Source organism: Larus michahellis, chromosome 1, assembly GCF_964199755.1.
Source record: "Larus michahellis chromosome 1, bLarMic1.1, whole genome shotgun sequence".
NCBI lineage: Eukaryota > Metazoa > Chordata > Aves > Charadriiformes > Laridae > Larus > Larus michahellis.
Genome location: NC_133896.1, coordinates 14,028,636 through 14,049,379, shown reverse-complemented (window position 1 = coordinate 14,049,379; position 20,744 = coordinate 14,028,636). Strand labels below are relative to the sequence as shown.

General features: G+C 39.3%; 1 protein-coding gene across 6 annotated transcripts in view; it reads right to left on the bottom strand.

Moving 5' to 3' along the window:
• The window catches only part of GSAP (gamma-secretase activating protein), a 47,744-nt gene that overhangs the window by 10,513 nt on the left and 16,487 nt on the right, over nt 1-20,744 (bottom strand). For 5 of the 6 annotated variants that reach the window (XR_012584281.1, XM_074562774.1, XM_074564081.1 and 2 more), the window contains 12 exons: nt 16,195-16,272; nt 13,858-13,926; nt 13,292-13,384; nt 11,810-12,027; nt 11,443-11,512; nt 10,669-10,751; nt 9,853-9,906; nt 5,973-6,098; nt 5,500-5,555; nt 5,051-5,082; nt 3,323-3,384; nt 1,709-1,804 (listed from right to left, as the gene is read on the bottom strand). Coding sequence is in view for 5 of the 6 variants with exons in the window: in XM_074562774.1 (XP_074418875.1) it covers nt 1,709-1,804; nt 3,323-3,384; nt 5,051-5,082; nt 5,500-5,555; nt 5,973-6,098; nt 9,853-9,906; nt 10,669-10,751; nt 11,443-11,512; nt 11,810-12,027; nt 13,292-13,384; nt 13,858-13,926; nt 16,195-16,272 (1,037 nt within the window). In the remaining variant the exon portion in view is untranslated. The remainder of the gene's footprint in view (nt 1-1,708; nt 1,805-3,322; nt 3,385-5,050; nt 5,083-5,499; nt 5,556-5,972; nt 6,099-9,852; nt 9,907-10,668; nt 10,752-11,442; nt 11,513-11,809; nt 12,028-13,291; nt 13,385-13,857; nt 13,927-16,194; nt 16,273-20,744) is intronic. The other variant, XM_074566669.1, reaches the window with a different exon arrangement.

The following is a 20,744-nucleotide window of genomic DNA, read 5'->3' as shown; positions in this document are numbered from 1 at the left end:
AGCTGCAATTGATTTATACAGTGGCTACACACCATGGAGCCCTATTGTCAGCCACTCCTTTGCTCCTGAATATAATTTAAAAATATTTTATGAAAGCAGATAAACAATTTCAAGCCTCTTCCCATTTCCTTAGTTTCAGTAGCTCAGCTACACGCTGCTGATGCTACAAAAAACTGCTGAAGAATCAAAACAATTCATTCCCCTGCAGAACTGCCAAACATTTAGGATATAGCAAGGTTTAAGATTTAAGAATTTCTGACTATAATGAGGGGAAACCCAAGCCTAACAATGAAATAATTTCTAAAGATTTCCAAACAGTACCTAAGATGCACCAGCCAGAGGGCAGAAGCAGCTTTTAGAGACATATTATCTTTGTTTATAGTAGTTTTTCCGAGGATGAGAAGTCTGTAAATTGAGTTGACAGAATTCTCGCTTTTAGTAGCGTTTAAAAAAAAAAATCTTAAAAGCTAAGAGTTTGCTGATGGGGAGGGCTGAGATTTGTTTTGATTGTAAGATTTAATCTACAATAATTTAGTGTTGGAGATCAAGGCTGCACAGGTGTTTTCATATTTTTTTGTCTTAGTTTATATTAAGAATGAAGAAATAAAAACTGGAAAACGAATGAAAGGAGAATAAACATTCCGCTTTGCTTCTTTCAGAGCTGTTTTCAGGTACAAAGCTTTGGTTCATGCTGTGCTGTTCCTATTTTAATCAGTCATTAGTTTTTCCTTCCTTCCTATAAAGATACAGAGAACAGACTGACAATTGCCAGTAAAACAACTTGTCAAGCTATAGAGGGAGGCCTGACTAGGAAAGTCAGTAACCTCAGTGGAAGCTGCAGCAGTTCAGAGAACATTGTAATGTTGACAGCACAACCGATTTGAGCAGGGCTTCAGAAAAGATGCAGGCACCAGTAGCCTCAAGAAAGTTTCCTGAGATTTCCATCCCTAGAAAACAGCACTGTGGGGAGTTTCTGCTGGATCGGGTGTCAGGGCTAGCACAAAGGCAAAGAACACGATTTACTAGTTGCCATATGAGCTCTTGCGGACGCTGCATCCCGCACTTAAAGGATTTGATGTTGAGACGGACAAAACCAGGTACAATAATTTCTATGCACAACAGTCACAATTTTTACAGCTTATTTTTTTTAAAGTTTCTCTTAAAAGGATGAAAGACAGAAAATTAAGAATTTGGAAAGCAAGTTTTCACTGTAGTTTATACGAATTTCTTCAGGCAAAACTCCGTCTCCTGTTACACTCACAAAAAGCCCAAAGTCAGGATGTAGGAGCAGGGATGATTTACTCTCCTGCCGTATCAGAGAGAACTCTCTTTCTTTATTTGTATTTCCCCTGATGGCACTTGGATTATTCAAAGCAAGCAGCAATGTATTCTACAGGAAACAAAATAGATCTAAAGATCATTCTTTCAACTTTCAGGATGAGTACACATTTTCACTTCTGGGAGTAGACCATATTTGTACAAGCTGTAAAGGGAAGTGTTTCTTCTGTATTCTGAGTGACCAATATAACTCGTTTTAATATTATTTAAGTATTATTATGTCCTTTATCAACAATATTAAACGGAAAAATAGGGTTAATCATCTTAAAAACAATCTCCTCCCAGCAAACATATGCTATGTACACACAATACATACCCCCTCTAAAAATACATGCTTGTTCACAGTAGTGACTATGAAAATCAAACTAACCAGGTTTGCAACGTAATCCAAAACTATTTGGTCAATCTTCTTTTTTCCTACATACTGTAGATGTCTCATAAGGTGATCCTTTAGCTGAGCAACCATCTAGGAAAAAAAAGCCAACAATTCAGTGTCCCCGTGACATCTTCAAAAAGATGCAAAAGCTCCAGCAGGTGCAGGGCCTGACCAATAGGCATTAGCACAACAAAATGTTCCCCTGTTACAAAAGCCCAGTTCACATTGAGATCCCAAGCAACCATACAATCTTGCCAAATTCAATAGCACATTTGAACAGTCAAAATTGTTACTTGGTGCAGATTCAGCGAAATGAGTGCTAAGTTGAACTTTCAATGACACCAAAGAGAAAAAGCTTACAATTCTTGCATCTCTCTGGGTCAAGCCAAGTGAACAGGGTGAAAGGAGGGTTTTAATATGAACTTTGAATCCTCAGAATATAAGTATTTATTACATACAAATAAACCTGAGGTATTTTACAATAGAGAAAACTACCACATACAGTTTGTGGCAGTAGCCAAGAACCTGAGAACCTCAGTGATTAATAGCAACTACAGGTTAAACATTAATTGTTATCATACAGTCCATGCCACTCCCTTTCTGAAACATTCTCTGACCTCACCTAGCTTCTGATTGCAACTCAAGTCCATGCTGCTTAGTTCCTGAGAATTACTATGAAGCATTATTTCTTTCGAAGTTCAGAGAAAAACTGAGGCAAATAAAATTTGTCTCAAGCAGTTTACAAGTAGATTAATCTCAATGTCAGGACAGCAATATAGATACTGGGAAAGCATAGACAAAGGATAGTAGTGACCCTTTTTTGGATTTGTGAATAAACTGCAGGAAAGGAATGTAGAGGAGCTTCAGAGAATGAGAGGCAGAACTTGGAAACAAGGGAGCAGGACCGCAAAGAATGAAAATTTGTCTTAGATTTGGACAGACAGGGCAGTGTTGATATGCTCTTCACAGACGCAGTGCTGAAACCTTCCAGTGCATGCTGTGGAGTTTCATTTGGGTTTAGTAGTAAGAGAACCAGAGATAAGTGAAGATGCGTATGTAGACAGAGAGAGCACAGGTAAGGATTTGAGAGAGGACTTATTACCCAGAAGCATAAGGATGGCAGATCTTTTGGGGAGATAATCAGTGAAAACAGTGCAACAGAGGAAGGGATCTCAGAATAGCCATAGCAGTCCCAGAGAGGAGGCAGAAGGAAAAAGTGACAGTAAAAAGGTGTTAAAATGAGGAGCAAGAAGATCTGTGATGTTCTCTTTGAGGGAAGCGGTGGGTGGGGAATTCACCTATACATGTTTTAAGGATGTAAAGTAGCCCAAAAATAACTGACAGATTAACTCCAAGGAGGATGGAATAAGAGTCTTCCCAAATACCATACCAACCAACTTTCTATTGCTTTTTTTCCGCTATGCCTTATGATATCATGACCTGTTAAGATGATATCGTGACTATGAACTCTAAAACTTAGGAAGAAACTTGTTTGTTCCGTAGCTACTCTGAGCGAGCTTCCACTTAGCACTGGAACTTACAAGTTTTACTCTTTACATTTATTGAGGCTGGGCGTCCTCTAGTGCACACTGTGACAAAAGCACATACCAGTCCCATTAGTAATTGCTGCTGATAATCTTCCTCTTGAAAGAGAGGTCCTAGCCTTTCCTCTGAAATAAACAGAGCAAGAATCATTCAGGGACATGACACTACAGAAATACCATGAGACTTCAACCAGCTTCAAAAGTACCTAGAAATATAAACAAACAACGAGAACTTGGGGTTTGATCTACTCACCTACAGAATTAAGATAGTGAAGAATTAAGGACTGCGTGAGAGAACTGAGGAATAGGAAACAACCCTGTATCTGCCATCTTCTCCCTCAAGTGCTTAACATTGAGCATAGAGGAACCCAAGCCTGTCACACCACTTTACACTTCCTTTGCATTACTCTTTTCTGTGATATTTAAGTAGGAGTTATCACAGCCTGGTGATTCAGTAGAGCAAAGAGGCAAGGACAACCTTCTGGTAACAGTGCAAATGCATATTCTATTTAGATCTTGTCATTTACAAACAAGTTGAAACAGCTGCATGGGTTTTGCAAGGAAATGGCTAGACAGAAAGTAAATACTCCTCAGGATCACTCCCACTTTCCCAGTTCTCTCCCATGGTCTGGCTGCTTCTATTATTCAGTTTTGCAGACCACTATGTAAAAGAACTCAACTTTTCTAACTAAATAGAAGGAGGTTATAGTATCTGCTGAAATTTAACACCCTGTATTTCCTAATCAGTGCTTCCTGTCTAGTAACAGCAAAGGAAGAAAAACAATCTCCTATTTCATCATGTAGCATAAAATCAAGTCAACATTTTACAGACTCAAGCGCTAAATTGTTACGAAGTTCTTTCCAGACATCTTTGCTCACCTTGAAATACATTTACTCCACCACTTAGCAGCACAAAGACCTGCATTGCTTGATTTTAAAGGACCTGAAGAAAAATCTACAGGGAAGATTGATGCTTATTACTGGCTGGCATCTATCCAGAAGTTCTCTAGTATCAGTTAAACATCTGACTTCTTTATCAATAAGCACCTTTGGAAAACATGAACCTGAGGCTTGTGAAGTCGATACAAGGTCCCTCAAAGTCAGAGCCCATAGCAATAACCAGCAGCAGTGTGGATGACTTGTGTTAAGGGCTGGAAATGAACGCACTGAAAATTCTTTGTAATAAAACGAGTGAGCAGTACTTAGATCACCACCATTTCACAGCACACAGTGGCAGGGCACATAGAAGGCACTGATATGTGAACAGCAGGAACATAATTTACTACTAAATTCAGTTTTACTTATTTATAACAGAGAAATTGAGCATCACAAAATCTCAAGTGTTCCTGGCCTAGGGAAATCAATTATGTCTGCTTTCTCTTCACCATGTTTTTCCACCAGCCATAATCTCCTACTCTACACAAGTTCTAGAGTTGCAAAGGCAACTCTAAGTGGACAAGACTCAACAGTAACATGGTGTCATTGGTATTCTGCTCCAGGAGAAAAGTCCTGAAGAAGAAATCCTTAGGCAGACAAAGGTTTACTGCTTATGTTGTTAGATCCCATATAAAGTAGGAACTTTATTTTCAACGGTTTCCTAGTCAGTATATGATCCTACCACTACTATCAGAGAAAAAGTATTCCTCTAATTTAATAACTGCTCACCTTAATGTCTCAAACTTTTCAGTGCTGAAAACACATACAGCGATTTATTTTTCGCCAACAACCGCTACATGGAAATATTCCAATAAACCTTAGAGCTAAGGCCTACATCAAGACAAGTTTTACTTACCAGAGTCCCAAGTGTCCAGATGAGAAAGCACCCTAGGGTTTGAAACAAAAATCAGCTTTTTTCATAGGCGTTACTCTAAAGGATTTCATAAGGACATTAAAAAGCTTAAATGACCCTTTAATCTTTCAAAGACAGCTAAAAAAAATCCAAGAACTGTACATGTAACTACATGTAGTAAAGATAATAAATAGCATTAAAAAATATTCTACCTGTCTAGGTTGCACAAGAATAACGCTACATGTCTACCATAAGTTCCCTAGCTCTAGAGGCCTGGATATTTCGATCATGCCGTAGTGATTACGAGGATTCCAATAATTGATTTTCAGCTGGATAATTTTCTTTAAGATATCTAATTAGATACCTAATCAACTATTTAAATGGCATGTTAAGTCCTTCAACGTACTTCAACGAAATAAGAAAAGGTAAATATAATAGAAAACGGTACCTACTTTTTGGCATTTTCAAAAATATTCCTCAAATACGCTGTCGTTTTTCTCTCCTCTCTCTGGTTTATAAACAAACAAAAATCCCCAAATGAACAAAGTAGAAGGCCAATGAAAATACTCCCTAATAAAACACAGATGAGAAGTGAAGCTGCTTTTCCCTTTGAATGGAAATAATGCACAGTGGGGCTTCAACCCACCTTCCAACTACCCATGCTTATAGACACACACATCTAACCTACATGACAATACAGGCACACGTAAGCTCTGCTTTTGTTTAGTTTCTCATATTATTTTAACAGAGTAAGACTTACAGGCAGTCACCTTATAAGTAAAATGACTGCAAGTCTTTACTTATAATCAGATCCCCATTTCTTTATTCTCAAAATAAATAAAAAAAGGCAACTCTTCCATGTTTGCCTTTAAAACATCCACTTCAGAGGCAGCTCTGGAGAAGGTTTCAGTGCATGCATATTTACCTCTTCTGAAAGGTTACGCCATTCCCTCCTGAGCACATTATTGTGGTAATGCAAGCGTGGCTCTGCATACTTCACACTCTCCAAGTTTGAGTTGAGTTTCTCCCAGAAGCCTTTGGAGTTTTGGAACTGCAAAGTATTGCAGGGAAAGCATGAATAGAGGCTGCACTCGAAGAAATACCTAATCACCCTCCCGCTAAGTGATTTGAAAGAACCGTGATTAATGTAGCTTCATAACAATCTAAGTGAAGAAAGTTAAACAAAAGCAGTTACACTATTTTTTTTTCCCCCCAGTACTTTTATTTCCTTGATTTGACAGCAGGGGTAGCACTTACTTGAGGTCAAGATTCGGTGCCTGTAATGCAGATACCTTGCCACCTTAAGATCCTTTTAAGTTACTAGGAAGCAGTAAGTACTTCTAGGTCATAATTCATCTGACCTATTTCAGATGTTTGGGATGGGAAGAACTGCCCCACAGACTACACTAGCTATATTGTCTAGACTCCTGCTGACTGTAAAAGGAGCCGTAGGCAACTGACTTAAATGTAAATGTTTACATTTGGTCAAATAAATCCCATTCTGAGTTTCCAGTAGTTCCAAATAGAGGAATACCACCATGACCCCAGCAGCTGCAGGCTGCCACTATTTTCAAGCTGCATCAATACTTACATTGCAAACACCCCATTGCCAGCCTCAAGTAACAGTGCCTCATCCCAGAAAAGAAACAAAATCCAAGCATTTCCATAGCAATTCTAAATCCTTTGACTCTAATGCTGAAATTAATTTAAACTCCGCTGTGAACAGACAGGAGGAAAAAAAACCCAAACACACACACGCTGGTTTCCTGAGCTTGTTCTTGGACTGGGTATAAAGATTTGAAGCCGCTGTTTATAAAGGGCGAGTGATGTGATCATTGCTGAGGAAGAGATGAGATTAAGGCAATTCTTTTTGGCAGTTTTAAAAAGCAAAGAGATGGTACTGGCTGTTCTTGCCCCCCTTTATATATATTTACCTTCCCATACAGACATTATAGTAGTGACATTGGAAGGAAGAGAAGTTTGAATTCACAATATTCCTCCATCTTGCATTAACATGTTGGATTTTGCTTCCTCTCCCCTACTTTTCTACAATGACAATAACTTTAGAAGAAAACATCAGAAGCCTTTAAAACCACTTCCTACTATAAACTACAATTTGCCAAGGAAAATAAATTGCAGAGACTCAATCCTGCCAGCCACTTCCCTCTTGCTGCCAGTGCTGATTGTTGCTTTATTGTTGTAGCTGCAGCAGAGAAAAATAAATCTCCCTTTTTGCTTCACGTTAGTTATATCTGGCAGCTGGAAACTAGGAGTGCATATGGCACCATATGTTCACCCTGCTGGAGCTAACTAACGAGATCTACAACCTATTACTGCAGTATGTTGCATAAGTGTTACCAATATGAAATCAGAGAAATATCAAGAATATAGCGTAAGGGTATCATCTAGTGACCAATTTATGCAACTGCGACAGCACCACCGCTGCAAAATTGCATTCAGGCCACACTGGGTTTTGTTTGATGCATGGCAGGGGGGGAAGAAAGACAGCAAGTTTCTTTCATATATTGAGCCTGTAACAGGAAGTGGTAGACCAGAATTAAAAGCAGACACCGCTGAAAACCTGCACTGTATTAGATCTCATTAAAAAGTCAAAAGTTTAAAATCAAGGATTATTTTAATTAAATCTGTTATTTCTTGAGGATCAACAGGGCAAGGATTAGAACGAGAAGGCTTCTTCGTCTCAGGTTGTGTTTTATTTTGCACACGTTTCTAGAGAGTCAGGAACTAATACCTAAGCATGAACACCTAAAAGACATTGTATTACCAGAAGTCAAAGCAAGGCCTTACCAGGTTGCAATCCATGAAAAGCTCCCACGAAGCCTTTCATAGTGTTATTTTAACTGAAGACAAAGAGAGCTCTCTGCTATACCCCTTTGAAAGGGTGCAGGGTGCCAATGACCTTTAAGAGGCGCATGTGCTCTCCCTGGGAACTGTAGTGCTATGTCTCCCAGCAGTGAAGGTATTCAAAGAGAATTACGTAGCTGCACAGGCAGCTACTCCTCAAAACATCACTTTCACCCCAGCAGCTCAGCACAGCATGAGGGAGAGGCTGCCTTTTCCTGTGCTGATCTCACTAACAACTGCTTGCACTACACACCTTCACCCTTCTCCTGGACTTCCTCCTATTTTCTTCCCTTCTTCCTCCCGCTCCTTCCTTCTCCCCTTCTGATCAAGGCTATTTACACCCCTTCAAAAGTTTGGTTTCTGTGTTTAAAAAGGAGAAAAAAAAAACCACCAGACTCTCATTAATATTTTTTTTGTGAATATGAACACAGCCCTCCCAAAGGCTCTCAACAATTCATGAGCTTGAGAACACCAAAAAGCTTCTCAGAGCAACAATTCGCCATTGTTTCTGTGAAGTGCCATAAAATCTTTGCAAAACAAATACTACTTATAGGACCAGATTTGTCACCGGGGTCTGACTTATGATGCCAACAACACACACCAACTGAAACCCCAACAACGGACCAGCTGAACTCAAGCTAGGGTGGGTTTGTGTCACTGGAGTGGTACAAAGCCAGTAAACTTCACCCAATGTATTATCATCTTTATCCTCACGCAAGAATCAGAGCAATTTGCAGTCAAAGTAGCAGGAAACATTTGTCTTTAGTTCAACTCTGACCTTTTCAATCTGTTTAGGTTTCAGACAGAAATAGGAAATGAATTCCACAATCAGGAAGTATAGCTGCTAAAGGCATTTGCCCCTAGAGGCTTGAGGTTCAATCTCAGACAAATTAAAGGCCTGCTAACTTTGACCTCAGTGAATTAGAAGGATTATCTAGCAACAAATTTTCTCAAGATCTGATTTTTTCCCAGGTGTCCCAGCTCTCATGGCAGCCTTCCCAAGCAAAGCCTTATTCCCTGACATCAGTCATGCGAATCTGTAGCAGCACAGCTGTGATGCTGTGTTGTGGAGTGAGCAAACGGTAATAAGCACTGGGGAGGAAACAGACCCTCACCTCTTTAAAGTGCTATGTGAAACGATATTGTAATGCATCCAGAGTCTACTTCCATCTGTTGCTGGTACTGTTGGGTTCGAGCTCTGACTCTTCACATTAGCCCTCCATAACAAGCTGCTTATTAAAAGCCTCTTTCAGATTTTGTAGGGGAATACTTAAGAAAATTTCAAGTATTTCTCGAAACTGGAGCTCAGGGAGCAGAATGGAAGATGGGAAGAATCGTTCATGTTGTTTTCAATGGAAAGCACAATTTCCTACCCAAACAGCATGGGCTCTCCCCATCCAGCTCATTGCCTTTTCCAGGCTGTGCAGGAATTTGTCTAGATTTAGGCAGCCAAAGCCTTGACATCAGTGTAATCACAGGATGCTCCAGACAAAACAAAATGAGAGGGTCATGAACCACTAGTACCAGTGTCAGCACAATGAAAGATCCCTCAAAGTGGGTATACATAGAGATATGTTAAAATCCTACATGTCTGTCATGCCAAGTTTGCCTCCAGCTAATGAAGTCATGAAATGAAGAGGTATCAACCAAATCTAACAAGAATTAGTTCTTGGAGGACCTTTACTGTTAAATGGAAGAAGTCTCTTCAGAAAAGGGAAAAAACATACATCTTTGAGCTAGAAAACGTCAGAATAGCTGGTATTTTAGTAAATGCATAAGACATTTCAAACAGCACAATTTTTTGTTCACCCCTATTTTTGGATAGGGCTGTGGGGACATTGCTTTATTAGTATTTAGTACACGCCCACTCCACCAAAAAAAAAAAAAACAACAAACCTCCTAACCTGCAAATATGAAAGTGGTTTTATACTAGAACTTACCTCTAACACAGGTAGAGAAATAATGTCTGTTGCACATGTTACTCCAGGGATAATCTATAAATACAGACAAATTACAAGAATATAAGTCATTTACCATAAAACATGGGCCTGTTTGGGTAACTAAGTGAATCTCCATTACCAGTTTCCCCTATGAAACTAGCTAGCTAGGCAAAACTGTACATTCAGTTTTGCCAAAAAGAAATATGGAAGATGTTTCTCTCATTCATCTCATTTAAAAAAGACAACATATTAGAACAGTGTCAGATCAGAGAAACTAAAATAAGCTATTTGCTCTAACTGTAGGTCTTGCCTAAAGTTACTTATTTTACTTCTGCAAACTTAGTCACTAATCTTAAATCTACTGATACTGTTTGTCTTGGAAATAACTGCATGATTTTGCTGGTTAAATATCATAGAATCCCAGATATCCAAGACAGAAGCCAGATGGAGAATTTGCCCTCGAGTGACCTACAATAACAATAAATCTATTTGTCCCTTTAGACATAAGAATGCATTTGAAAAGTTTTGCTGCCAATCTGATTTCGTATTCATTATAAACCCCATATGACAAGCAATAAATTAATACCTCATTATGAAAAGTGTTTCATAAATGCTTTTATTTGTTGACAAAAGATAGGACTCATGGAAAACGCCACTAAGGTTCAGACTTGACCAAATAAAACGAGCATAAAGCACAGATATGAATTTAGAGCACGTCTATGAAAAGGCAAGGCATACAAGTTAAAGGTTGTATTGAAGGAGGAAAAAAAATAGACTCCCTCTAGCTATTAATTAAAGTACCAGCTGTTATCTTACCCCAATCCAGTCAAGCAGTGATGTGTAGGGCAAAAGTTTATCCAGGTTGTGAGTTTCTGGACACATTCTGCAGTACAGGGAGGCTGAATGCAACATAAAAAGATTTATAAGGGCAAGATCGTATATATTACCAGTTAACAAGAGTAGGCTTCAGAGTCAGTTCCTTAACTAACTCTTTTCTAGGGACAAATCCTGCTGCTGTCTCTGAAACAGCTTCCTCCATGGTGGAACTGGTCCCATTCTGTGCACAAAAGGAGGAAGAGAAGTCCAGATGGCTGCAGGGCCGGGTCAGCTGCTTGGCTACAGCTCAGCGCTGCAGGGGTCCTTTGTACAAAGGCTGAGGGCACAGGACATGCACCGGCTAGGCTGAGGAATCAGCTATTAGAAGAGAATATCATGATATGCCAAATCCTTACGAAAAAATGCTTTGGGCTGGGCTAGAGGAGATTTGTTCCTCTGCTCCAGTCTCAATTATTTACATCCCAGATATCCAAGACAGGAGCCAGATGGAGAATTTGCCCTCCAGTGACCTAAAATAACAATAAATCTCTTTGTCCCTTTAGACAGAAGAATGCATTTGAAAAGTTTTGCTGCCAATCTGATTTTGAGAGATCTTTGTATCTCCTAAACTACTGATATTGTCTCTGACACCACAAAATGCAGGTCTGTTAACATAAATCATGGCCAAAGAGTTTGGAAAGAAGAGAGTCAGTTCGTGACGTTGTGCCTTCTCCTGAAGTCACAACTAGAGCATGCAGGAAAAGAAGTACCTACCAATGATAAATTCTTGAATGGGGTCAAAAGAATGACACGTTGACAGGTTCTCAGAAATCCACCAAATAATCTGTCAGGATGAGAACAGGGGAGTTTGTCAAATCTCTCTGTTCAAGCATGTGTTGTAAGAGACCGTCAAAACTCTGTTACCACTTAGCATGAGGTAGTGATTCAGAGATAAATGTTTTCAGGATAGCCTTGACCAATAAAGCAGTTTGGGCAGTCCAGCTGATGAACCTCTTGGCATCGCCAAAAAGTACACATGAATCAGGACTTTTCTTCTTTGGATGATATCATTCATGCCCTGACCCTGCTTTATATAAGACATCAGTCACTGAAAAAAACTTAGAGAAGGGTCTTTTCCCACCTGCATTTCCAAGTCTTCTGTGTGTCGGAAGTGCAACAGAGCACAATGTAGAGCTGCCAATCTCTCGCTGTCTTGTTTGCTGTTCTGTAGGAACTGTAGTAAGGCGCTGTCACTGATGCTTACGGCATACATACTTCCTACGCAACAATCTAAGACTGTTGATGTGAGTGGGGATCGGATGGAACAGTTTTGCAATGTGTCAATTCTTGCATCCTCACCTGAAGAACATTGGTATGAGAATAGAAAGGACCAAGAGCATAAAATTTGTCTGCTACCAGTATTTTCTCTTAAGACGCCCAGGCCCCCAGCAGTAAGAAACAGTCTGCCTCTTGTACTAGCTGCCCTCGTATTATGTTGAAGAGGAGGGAGGAGGATGGTACTGGCTAGGTAAAGGAAGTCCGTACTCAGTTCTCTCCTTCCCTACTGCTGAAACAGAGAAGCTGTACAGATTTGAGGCTCACAATGCTGTCATAGGACATGTCCTGTACACAGGATGGAACAGAGCAAAAAGCTAGTAATAGAGTTACAACACTAGAATTAGCACCTAAGCATATTGGTACAGTTCAAAACTGCTCACATGCAGAATCATGACACAAACTTGTCACTACTTCTATTGGTAGACTTCTTATCATCAATCCCAATGGCCAGAACAGAACAGTTCTGTTCCATGATTACTGATTGAAGCATCAGATCAAACCCACTTTATTTACACTAGTACTAAGGTTCACCACCACAGCAGGATTCCAGATCCTTTGCATCAGAAAAATCAGGCCCACCATACAACAGTGATGCTTTCCACTCATTTCTAGCAGAACAGTATTTCTTTATCTATATACAACAGGTATTAGCTTCCTGTGATGCTGCCCCTGCACCAGTTCCCACTATTTACCTCTCCTTCACCCAATCAGAAGAACAGGTATCTGTTTTCAAACAAAGGACCCCCACTTCCAAAAATAACCCACTTCCCATAAAGACATGTTTGTTGGAAATGAAATAACATGCCTCTCAGATGAGACTCTAAATCACATTGCATCAGCCTGATCAGGTGAAGGAAACACAGATTTCCTCTCCCCACACCCTCCAAACACACACATTTAGAGCAACTCAATTGGAGGAAGGAAATGTAAAATCAAATTTACATCTCCATGTGAAATTTGAGAACAGTGTAGGACTGAGAAGCCTGTGCAAAGATGGGGGAAGGGAAACTATGAAACCAAGGCAAAGAATTTCAAACTCAGTGAAAGGTCTTCTTCCATTTCATAACGTGCTAGAAGTATGTAACAGATGAAGTATGAAATGTCACTTCAGATTCTCTTTTTAAAATGGAAAGTGGCAAAAATGCCATTCTTTTTTCAATCTCTGTCCTTCTTCAGAACACTGTGCAATAAAGCAAATGTTGAGAAATACAACTTTCACGTAAAGAGATTTGAACAAGTTTCCACTACAAGAATAAAATTACTTGAAGCAACAGTCTTACTATACCTGTCAGAAACAAACTATAGCACAGCAGGTCAGGATGCTGAATATTCAGGAGGTGCAGGAACTGGCCAGGCAAATAAGCAGCCACATAATAGTCTATTTAAAGAAATAACAGTGGTCAATTTAGCATTTATTCACTTATTTGCTTTAAGAGGCTGTTTCACATGATTCTCATCTTGGCCCACTTCACTCTGATGGAATTGATTATATCGAGGAAATATAAAAGGATTTAATTAAAAGCTGCTGTTCTGTTAACACAGGAAACACTAGCAATACATTTGGGTTTCTACGGGAGGATTCAAGAGGCTTGAGACACTCAAGAACTCAGCAGCTGATCTCCAGAGAAGATTCTGAGGCAATTTCAGAGGAAGTTGCTTACTAATAGTGAGGTATTGCAGTAGCAAATGCCAGATACAAAAGTTAATAAAAAAAAAAAGCAGCAAAATAACACAACTACTTCAAGTTGAGAAAAAAAAACATCCTTTCCTTCTAGAGAAGGGTTAGCCATTTGTCTCCCTACTGGGGACAGAGAATGGCAGTCACACAGGGAAATAACACAAGTAACTTACCAAGATTCATAAAAGCCACTTCCTTCAATTCTGTTCTTTCTAGAGAAACTGTAAAAGTTTTGTTGTAACCTGGGGAAAAATAATAATATTTTTAAAAAACCCAAACAATAAACACCATCTGTTACAAGCCAAGTGTGACTTTATAGCTAGAAACTTCAGCAGTGCCAATACACCCTAACAGGGATATTTTAAACTGGTTTACAGGCTTGTCTGCACAGACAGATTTACTTCATCCTAAACAGAGTTGCTGCATACTCAGTAGACCTGCACCCACACAATGCAGTTCTTCAGTATGCGGAAACTGGCCGTGCACTGCACGGCCTATGTTTGTGTTTAAAGAAGCATTCCACCCAGAGCAAGCTTGTGGTAAAAATACCTCCCCCCCACAAAAAAACCCCAAACACAAATCCTTTATGTAGCTGTGCTTCACATTTGGGTGATCCTTCAACTGCTTTAAAGAGTTTCCGGTTTGTTTATCTGCATGTCCTATTCCTGTAATTCAGTTCAGCTCTGTTTAAACATAGGCTAATTTCAGACCCGCTGTGTTTGCATGGGCTTTACATCAGCACAGCTGTTATTTTATTCTAGACTTGCACCATGCTTCTGGCATCCATTAAGAATGACATGGAGCCCTCAAACTTCCTCAATCTCTGAGAAAAGCTGAAGATTAAAATAACTAGGCAACAATGACTGGCCTCCAAATGTCCATGCTGCAATAGCCTAAAGGCTGAATGGTGTCATGATCAAGACGCTGCTTAATACTGCATGAAAATTCCAGGTAAGACAAGAGATCCACACTTTACAAGACCACCAAGGAAAAAAGCAGATCATGAGCCATGCTTCAGCCACTCATCCAGGACTTTAGTTCCTGACACTAGCAGAGAGATATGCTTTATCTATGCTGCAAAAAGAAGTGACACCTGCAAGACCAACAGCAATGCTATAGATGAAGGGATATCTAAAACAGTTTCTCACACAAGATACTACCTGAAGTTCACTTGCAGTGAGTCAGTATACCGATCACTACCCTGTTACTGCCAATGCCAACACATGCAAGCTAATACCAGCACTGCAGAATACACCTGCAATATTGTCACTTTTGTGTTTATGCTACATCAAGTGGCTGTGGGGACCTGCTTTAACAAGGAGAGGGAAGCTTCCTTCTGAGTGTACAGATACTACAGCACAGACTGAACTCCTTATGTGTCTCCAAAATGTGGCTTATGGACTTGATATATCGCTGCTTCTGTGGGTCACCTAGGATCAGTCTTAAAATTCTTTCGTATGACCGATGAATCTTACATGAATCCACAAACAGCTCTGCACCAAACAACTCAATTCCAGGAAGGTCATTTCACATGCAGCTGGTCAATGTCACTGCATTTATCCTCAATTTCTTCCTAGTACAGATAGGGATGTACAAGGGCCACGGCTGGTTCCAAGCAACGCAACCACCCTTCAGCTACATATCAAGTACATCAGGGGAAATCAGCCCTTCATAACAATAGAATGTAGAGCACTGCCACACCCAGAACGGTCTTTTCCAATTTGTTAATGCCTTCAAGAACACAAAAGTGCAGTTCATTCAATCCCACAACGTTCCAGCAGCAAAGCAACGTTAGTGCAGCTCTGACAGGTGAAAAGTCTCCTGACACAAGAAAGAAAACACTTGAAGTAAACCAGAGGTATGTTGTCTGCTTGAACACGGTTACTCCACAATATGCAGCTTCTCAATTGAGAAATGATTTGCTCCTCTCCTCCATGTATCAAATGAGAAAGATCTTACTAATGAAAAGTTTTGCTCTGATCAGAACAATGTTCTTTATTCTTTTCAAGAAAAAAAAAATTACGTCTTAAAATTAAGAGCTAGAGCACCACTTACATAGCAACTATTCTTACAGTCAGTGGGTGTTGCACCTCTTGCTGTGAAAATGACATGCTGAACTGGAACTCTAAACAGACATTCAAGCTAAGAGCTGTTGTCTCTATTTCCCATACAAATGCCTTATGGCCTAAGTACAACACACCTGCAAGCTCCCACAGATTTCATTGATGTTTGTGCTCAGCATGCCAGAAAGTCTGGCTAGAAATACAGGACCAAATTAATAGCCACTCACAAGGCCACTGGTTTGAAGCTACTCGTTCAGCATCAGGCGGGAAGTCTACAGCAGGAAAGTCAACTTTGCAGCTAAAGGCAGTTGCTCTCTTTGAACACCAGCCACAGTAGTTTATTGTCTGCAGACTTTTGATAGTTATTTGTCTTGCAAGGCATTCCGTGACTCTTTCAGCAAAGTGACATTCTCCAAAATAAAGCATAACTTAACAGGTTCATCTTACCTTTATGTAAAAAATATATGGAGTATCTTATTTCACCAGGAATATCAGAGGGTAGACTACAACACACACACAAGCCTCCTAAAAAGACAAAAAAAGAAAAGGAAAATTGACTTGTCCACCTGAATACCTAGACATCTATACACTGCACAAAACTAAAGCAAGACTGTTTCAAATCAGAAACTAATCTCTCAAAAAAGGTAAAGATTACAGAAATACATACTACATATCTCTAACCATCATTTACCTAGCAGAACAGAAAATAAGAGAGGCAATATGGCACAATGGAAGCCTGGGTTCTGACAGAGACAGTTCTCTTTGGAAATACATTTTTAGCGCTTCCCAGGAAAAACCATGCTTGCAGCCAGAAAACTGATCAAGCCTTTCTCTCCACAGACTGCCTCAATTTCTAGATGTTTTCTGTTTGGGGACTGTCAAATATGTACAGAACAACATAGTAAAACACAGTTTGCTTGTTTTTTAAGTAAATTCATATTGGCAGCAGCATGATATGCTACTAGAGCTTTCTCACACTAGAAACGATGGTTACTTCTCCCCTTTCCATTCCAAAGAGACATTAATTCCTTTTTTAGGAGAAAAGTCAGTCCTTGGCACAACCTTATTTCAGCCAAGGTACTCTGTGCAGGAATGCTCCCCCCTCCCAGCCTATTCTAAATCAGACTGATAGACTGTTTTGACTCCACTGGACAGTAGCCCTCCCTCCATCTCTTATAAAAACTTTAATCCACTTACTCTGATGCTTTGGCAAGCTGCTTTCGCATTCGTTTTAGAAACAGCTTCCAAACCACATTATCCCAATACAGCTAGGAAACCTGGTCCACAACTATGACCATTCACCTTTTACCTTTACTGAAAGCTTATCATTGAAAAGAAAAAAAAAAAAATGAGGTAAACTAATCTTCTGTAAAAAAGTAAAGGTTTATATATACAAGGTATACAGAAAAAGGCACAAAATAAAAGTTTACGTATACAAAGTATACAGAAAAGGCACAGTACAGAAAAAGCACAAGTACAAAAAAAGCACTGCTACCAAGGTATTTTACTTGGTTGAGTGCCTCATACTTCAGGCCACAAGGCTGCACCATAGCTGTGATAACAGATATGGCTGAGGCAATTCACACTTTTGGGGAAGGTAAAGTGTGAAATGCACTTTTGAGATGCAATTTTTTTCTACTTATTCTTAGCTCATCGAATATTGTTTGATACAGTTTTGCTTAGATATTTGAGTCATTTAGACAACAGACAGCGCATTTTGCCAGAGCACTTGGCAACTTTCAGAGCATGCATGATTTTTAAAGTAGCAGCATCAGGACTTAAGAGGAAGATTGGAAAAGCTCCAGCAACCCACAATGCTGTTTTATTATCAACAGCTCCCTTCCAACACTGCAAATTTCTTTCTTGTATGCTGGAGGCTAGTGTATACACTGTTCTGCAAATTGCACAACATGCAAGTGAGTTTGTTCAGATTGAATTGTCAGTGGGTATATATGCAAGTTGATCGCCAAAACAGTGGCTATGGAGGACTATTAATAGGACATGCACCCTTCAACTCTAGCATACTGGTCCAAATGTTAACAAACTGAACTCTGAACAACAGAAAATACCAAATGGTGCTTCATTAATAGAGACAGAAACATGACAGTCTCAGATCAGCAAGTGTCCAAGCAATGTTACATCTGATACTGTCTTGGCAATCCCATTAGAGCAGCCAGAGTCTGAGAATATAAGACAAATTCCTTCCCTATCCTTACCAGTGCTCTCTGCAAATTAGAGTTTGGGGGGTGCTGATGCAGGGAAAGCTTCTTGTCCTATGGCACCTATATGGTAAGTGTTTTATGCAAAGGCAGAACCAAGTCTTCTATACTGTCCATTTCAAAATAATTTGCAAACAGTAAGAACTGTAGCTAAATGCCACAAGGTGAAAAGATTCACATGAAGATATATTTGGATGGACTCTTTTCAGAAATAAAAGGGAAAAAAGATCTCAATTACAACAAAGAAAAAAAAAGGAAGCATTTAAAAATTAAGTTCTACTCATACAGGGTAACAGCGAGTTACTACATTCAGCAGGGCAAGGGAAACAACAATTACAACTCTGCCACTTGATAAATAAACATCAGACCACTGAAACTGCAAGAGTCTCCTATGAAGACATAAAGTTTTCCCTAAGAAACTTTAACTTCAAATTCCTCATTTCTGTTCATGCAGAATTGGAATACATAAGGCTGTACCAACATCTCAACATGGCATCCAACTGTCACAATTCAAATACGACATTGCACAGGGCATTTTGTCTAATTGTACTGGTTTAGGAGTGACTTGCCTCACCTAACTTCAGCTATCCAAACATCTCTCATTTAAACTCTTCTACAGGAAATAAAGAATGGATAAAAGCAATCATCCTCTGGAGATGCCTATTTCTCTCTATAAATATAGTCCAGATGCTTAACTCTAAGGCAGGTAAAGTTAGGTGACTGCGATCCAGGGTTTGTGTCATCTTACTGCCTGCATTTTTTTAATACCAAGCAAATTTAACTGAAAAGCACTTCTAAAGCACTAAAAGAAAACATAAGAGCTCTGTGTTGTTTAAATAACCACTGAACTCTGGACATACAAAGTTAATTCTGAGACTCGAACTGCTTGATCTCAGCTGATCTAGAAGTACATATCTGGAGTCATTTTGTCTGTGCTGAGTATAAGGAACACAGCTACTCTCCTTCCACTGTGGCAGTTGGAGAAAGGAAGAGTGATTTTTAGAGTGATTTTGTTCAGACTGGCAGTAGCCAATAACAATTTTATTAAATGCGAAATTGCATGGAATATTCCATTTTGAAGTTATGCCAATTATTCTTTGCCAGAGATGTCCAAATGGTACAAATAGGGATATCAGCATAATTATTTCAACCATGCCAGCAGTTCCACAGAAGGCATAGTCTGCGCCCCAAAGCACTTGCAGTTCAGTTTTCTAGATCACCACAAACAAGAGGTACAAAAGGGAATTTTAGTGCAACTACGCACAGTGTTCTTTGACAACTAGATATGGTATCAGCACCAAAACCATTTGCTTCAAACTGTCAGTTACTCAAAATGGGTTATGCAAAGTAATCCTGTTTTAAACAACATTCAACGAAAAGCCACATACAATAATCTCATTTAGTAAGTGCAACTGTCAAATTATGTGTTTTACATTAAGCACAATGAAAAGCGCGTGTGAAAGGTTCCACACAGAATTTAAATACTGTGTTGCCAGATGGAAAAGAACATTTTCCTTCAGCGTAATCAAACAACAGCCTTGTTGGAGGAAGACTGAATTTGATCCTAAACTAAAAGGACGTGCTTCAATCTGAACAAATCCTAGAGAAGTACAGGTTTAAAAGGAAACATGTATATACAAATCAATAACATTATTGGACAGGGTGTTTGTATAAGAAATACTCCGTCTTGATAACAGAGAAAGAGTAGCCTAATCTACATTTGGTAGACAGAAACTTGGCTTTCTCTTATTTCTAATTCCTTTCCCCTAGTCTTTGTAAGCATGCTGTCTGCCTTAGTAAGAAAAAAATCCATGTAAGGAAAATTTGTTTCACTTTATTTGCATTAATGGTCATTTCAACACAACTGGCAAATACCTCAGCAGTTCACCCGGGTGCATACAGCATGCCTTAAGTGAGATAGAGGTAAAGCCACTTCTGCAACATGTCATATCCCTATACAACTCTGTAGACTATTCAGAGGTTAATCAGATACCATCTCTGCTTGTCGGTATGGTCTAATTTAGAAGCTGAAAATGCAGGCATCTGTGATGAACAGATGTCTCTTGAGTCCAGTTTTTAAACAAAAAAGCTCATGGCATGCATTAGGATGCAGGGAGACTCCTAAACCCTAAAGGTTTAAGGAACATTTAGGTTTAAATTTAAAGAATCATATATATACACACTGAACCCTTAAGTACCACGTACTAAGTTTAGTATCACATACTTGGACCTTTTAAGTATTACATACTAACAGCAATAGCTCTTAGTCTATATCACAGATGCTCTGTTTACAGATGTCCACTCTGTAACACAATTATCTGCTATGTCAGATAAACAGACAACAGATCTAGCCAAAACCTTACTTGAATTTACTTTCCAACACATTTTTGGTCAGCTTTAACATTAAATTGCTCTGATGTAATATACAACCATGCTTTGGTACCACCTGTGTTCTGAAACTAGCAGAAAATGCTACAGTGTGCTTAGACTGAGATATTTCACCACGAGTGCATGACACCAGTTCTTTGAACTTGGGCTACCAGAAAATTTCTGGGTGACTCTTTTGTTGTTGGTGTTGATATATAAAACTCTAGGTACTCTTCAGCTCAACTTGGAACACAGCTTTCAGAGGATAAAAAGCTTAATACGAAAAATAGTGCACAGTTGCCTTCTCCCACTCCTCACAGTTACCTGTCAAGTATACTCTAAAGGAATAAAAATCTCTCACTCATACAAAAAAAGACAAAAAATACAAATATATATAATGTCTTATGAAGA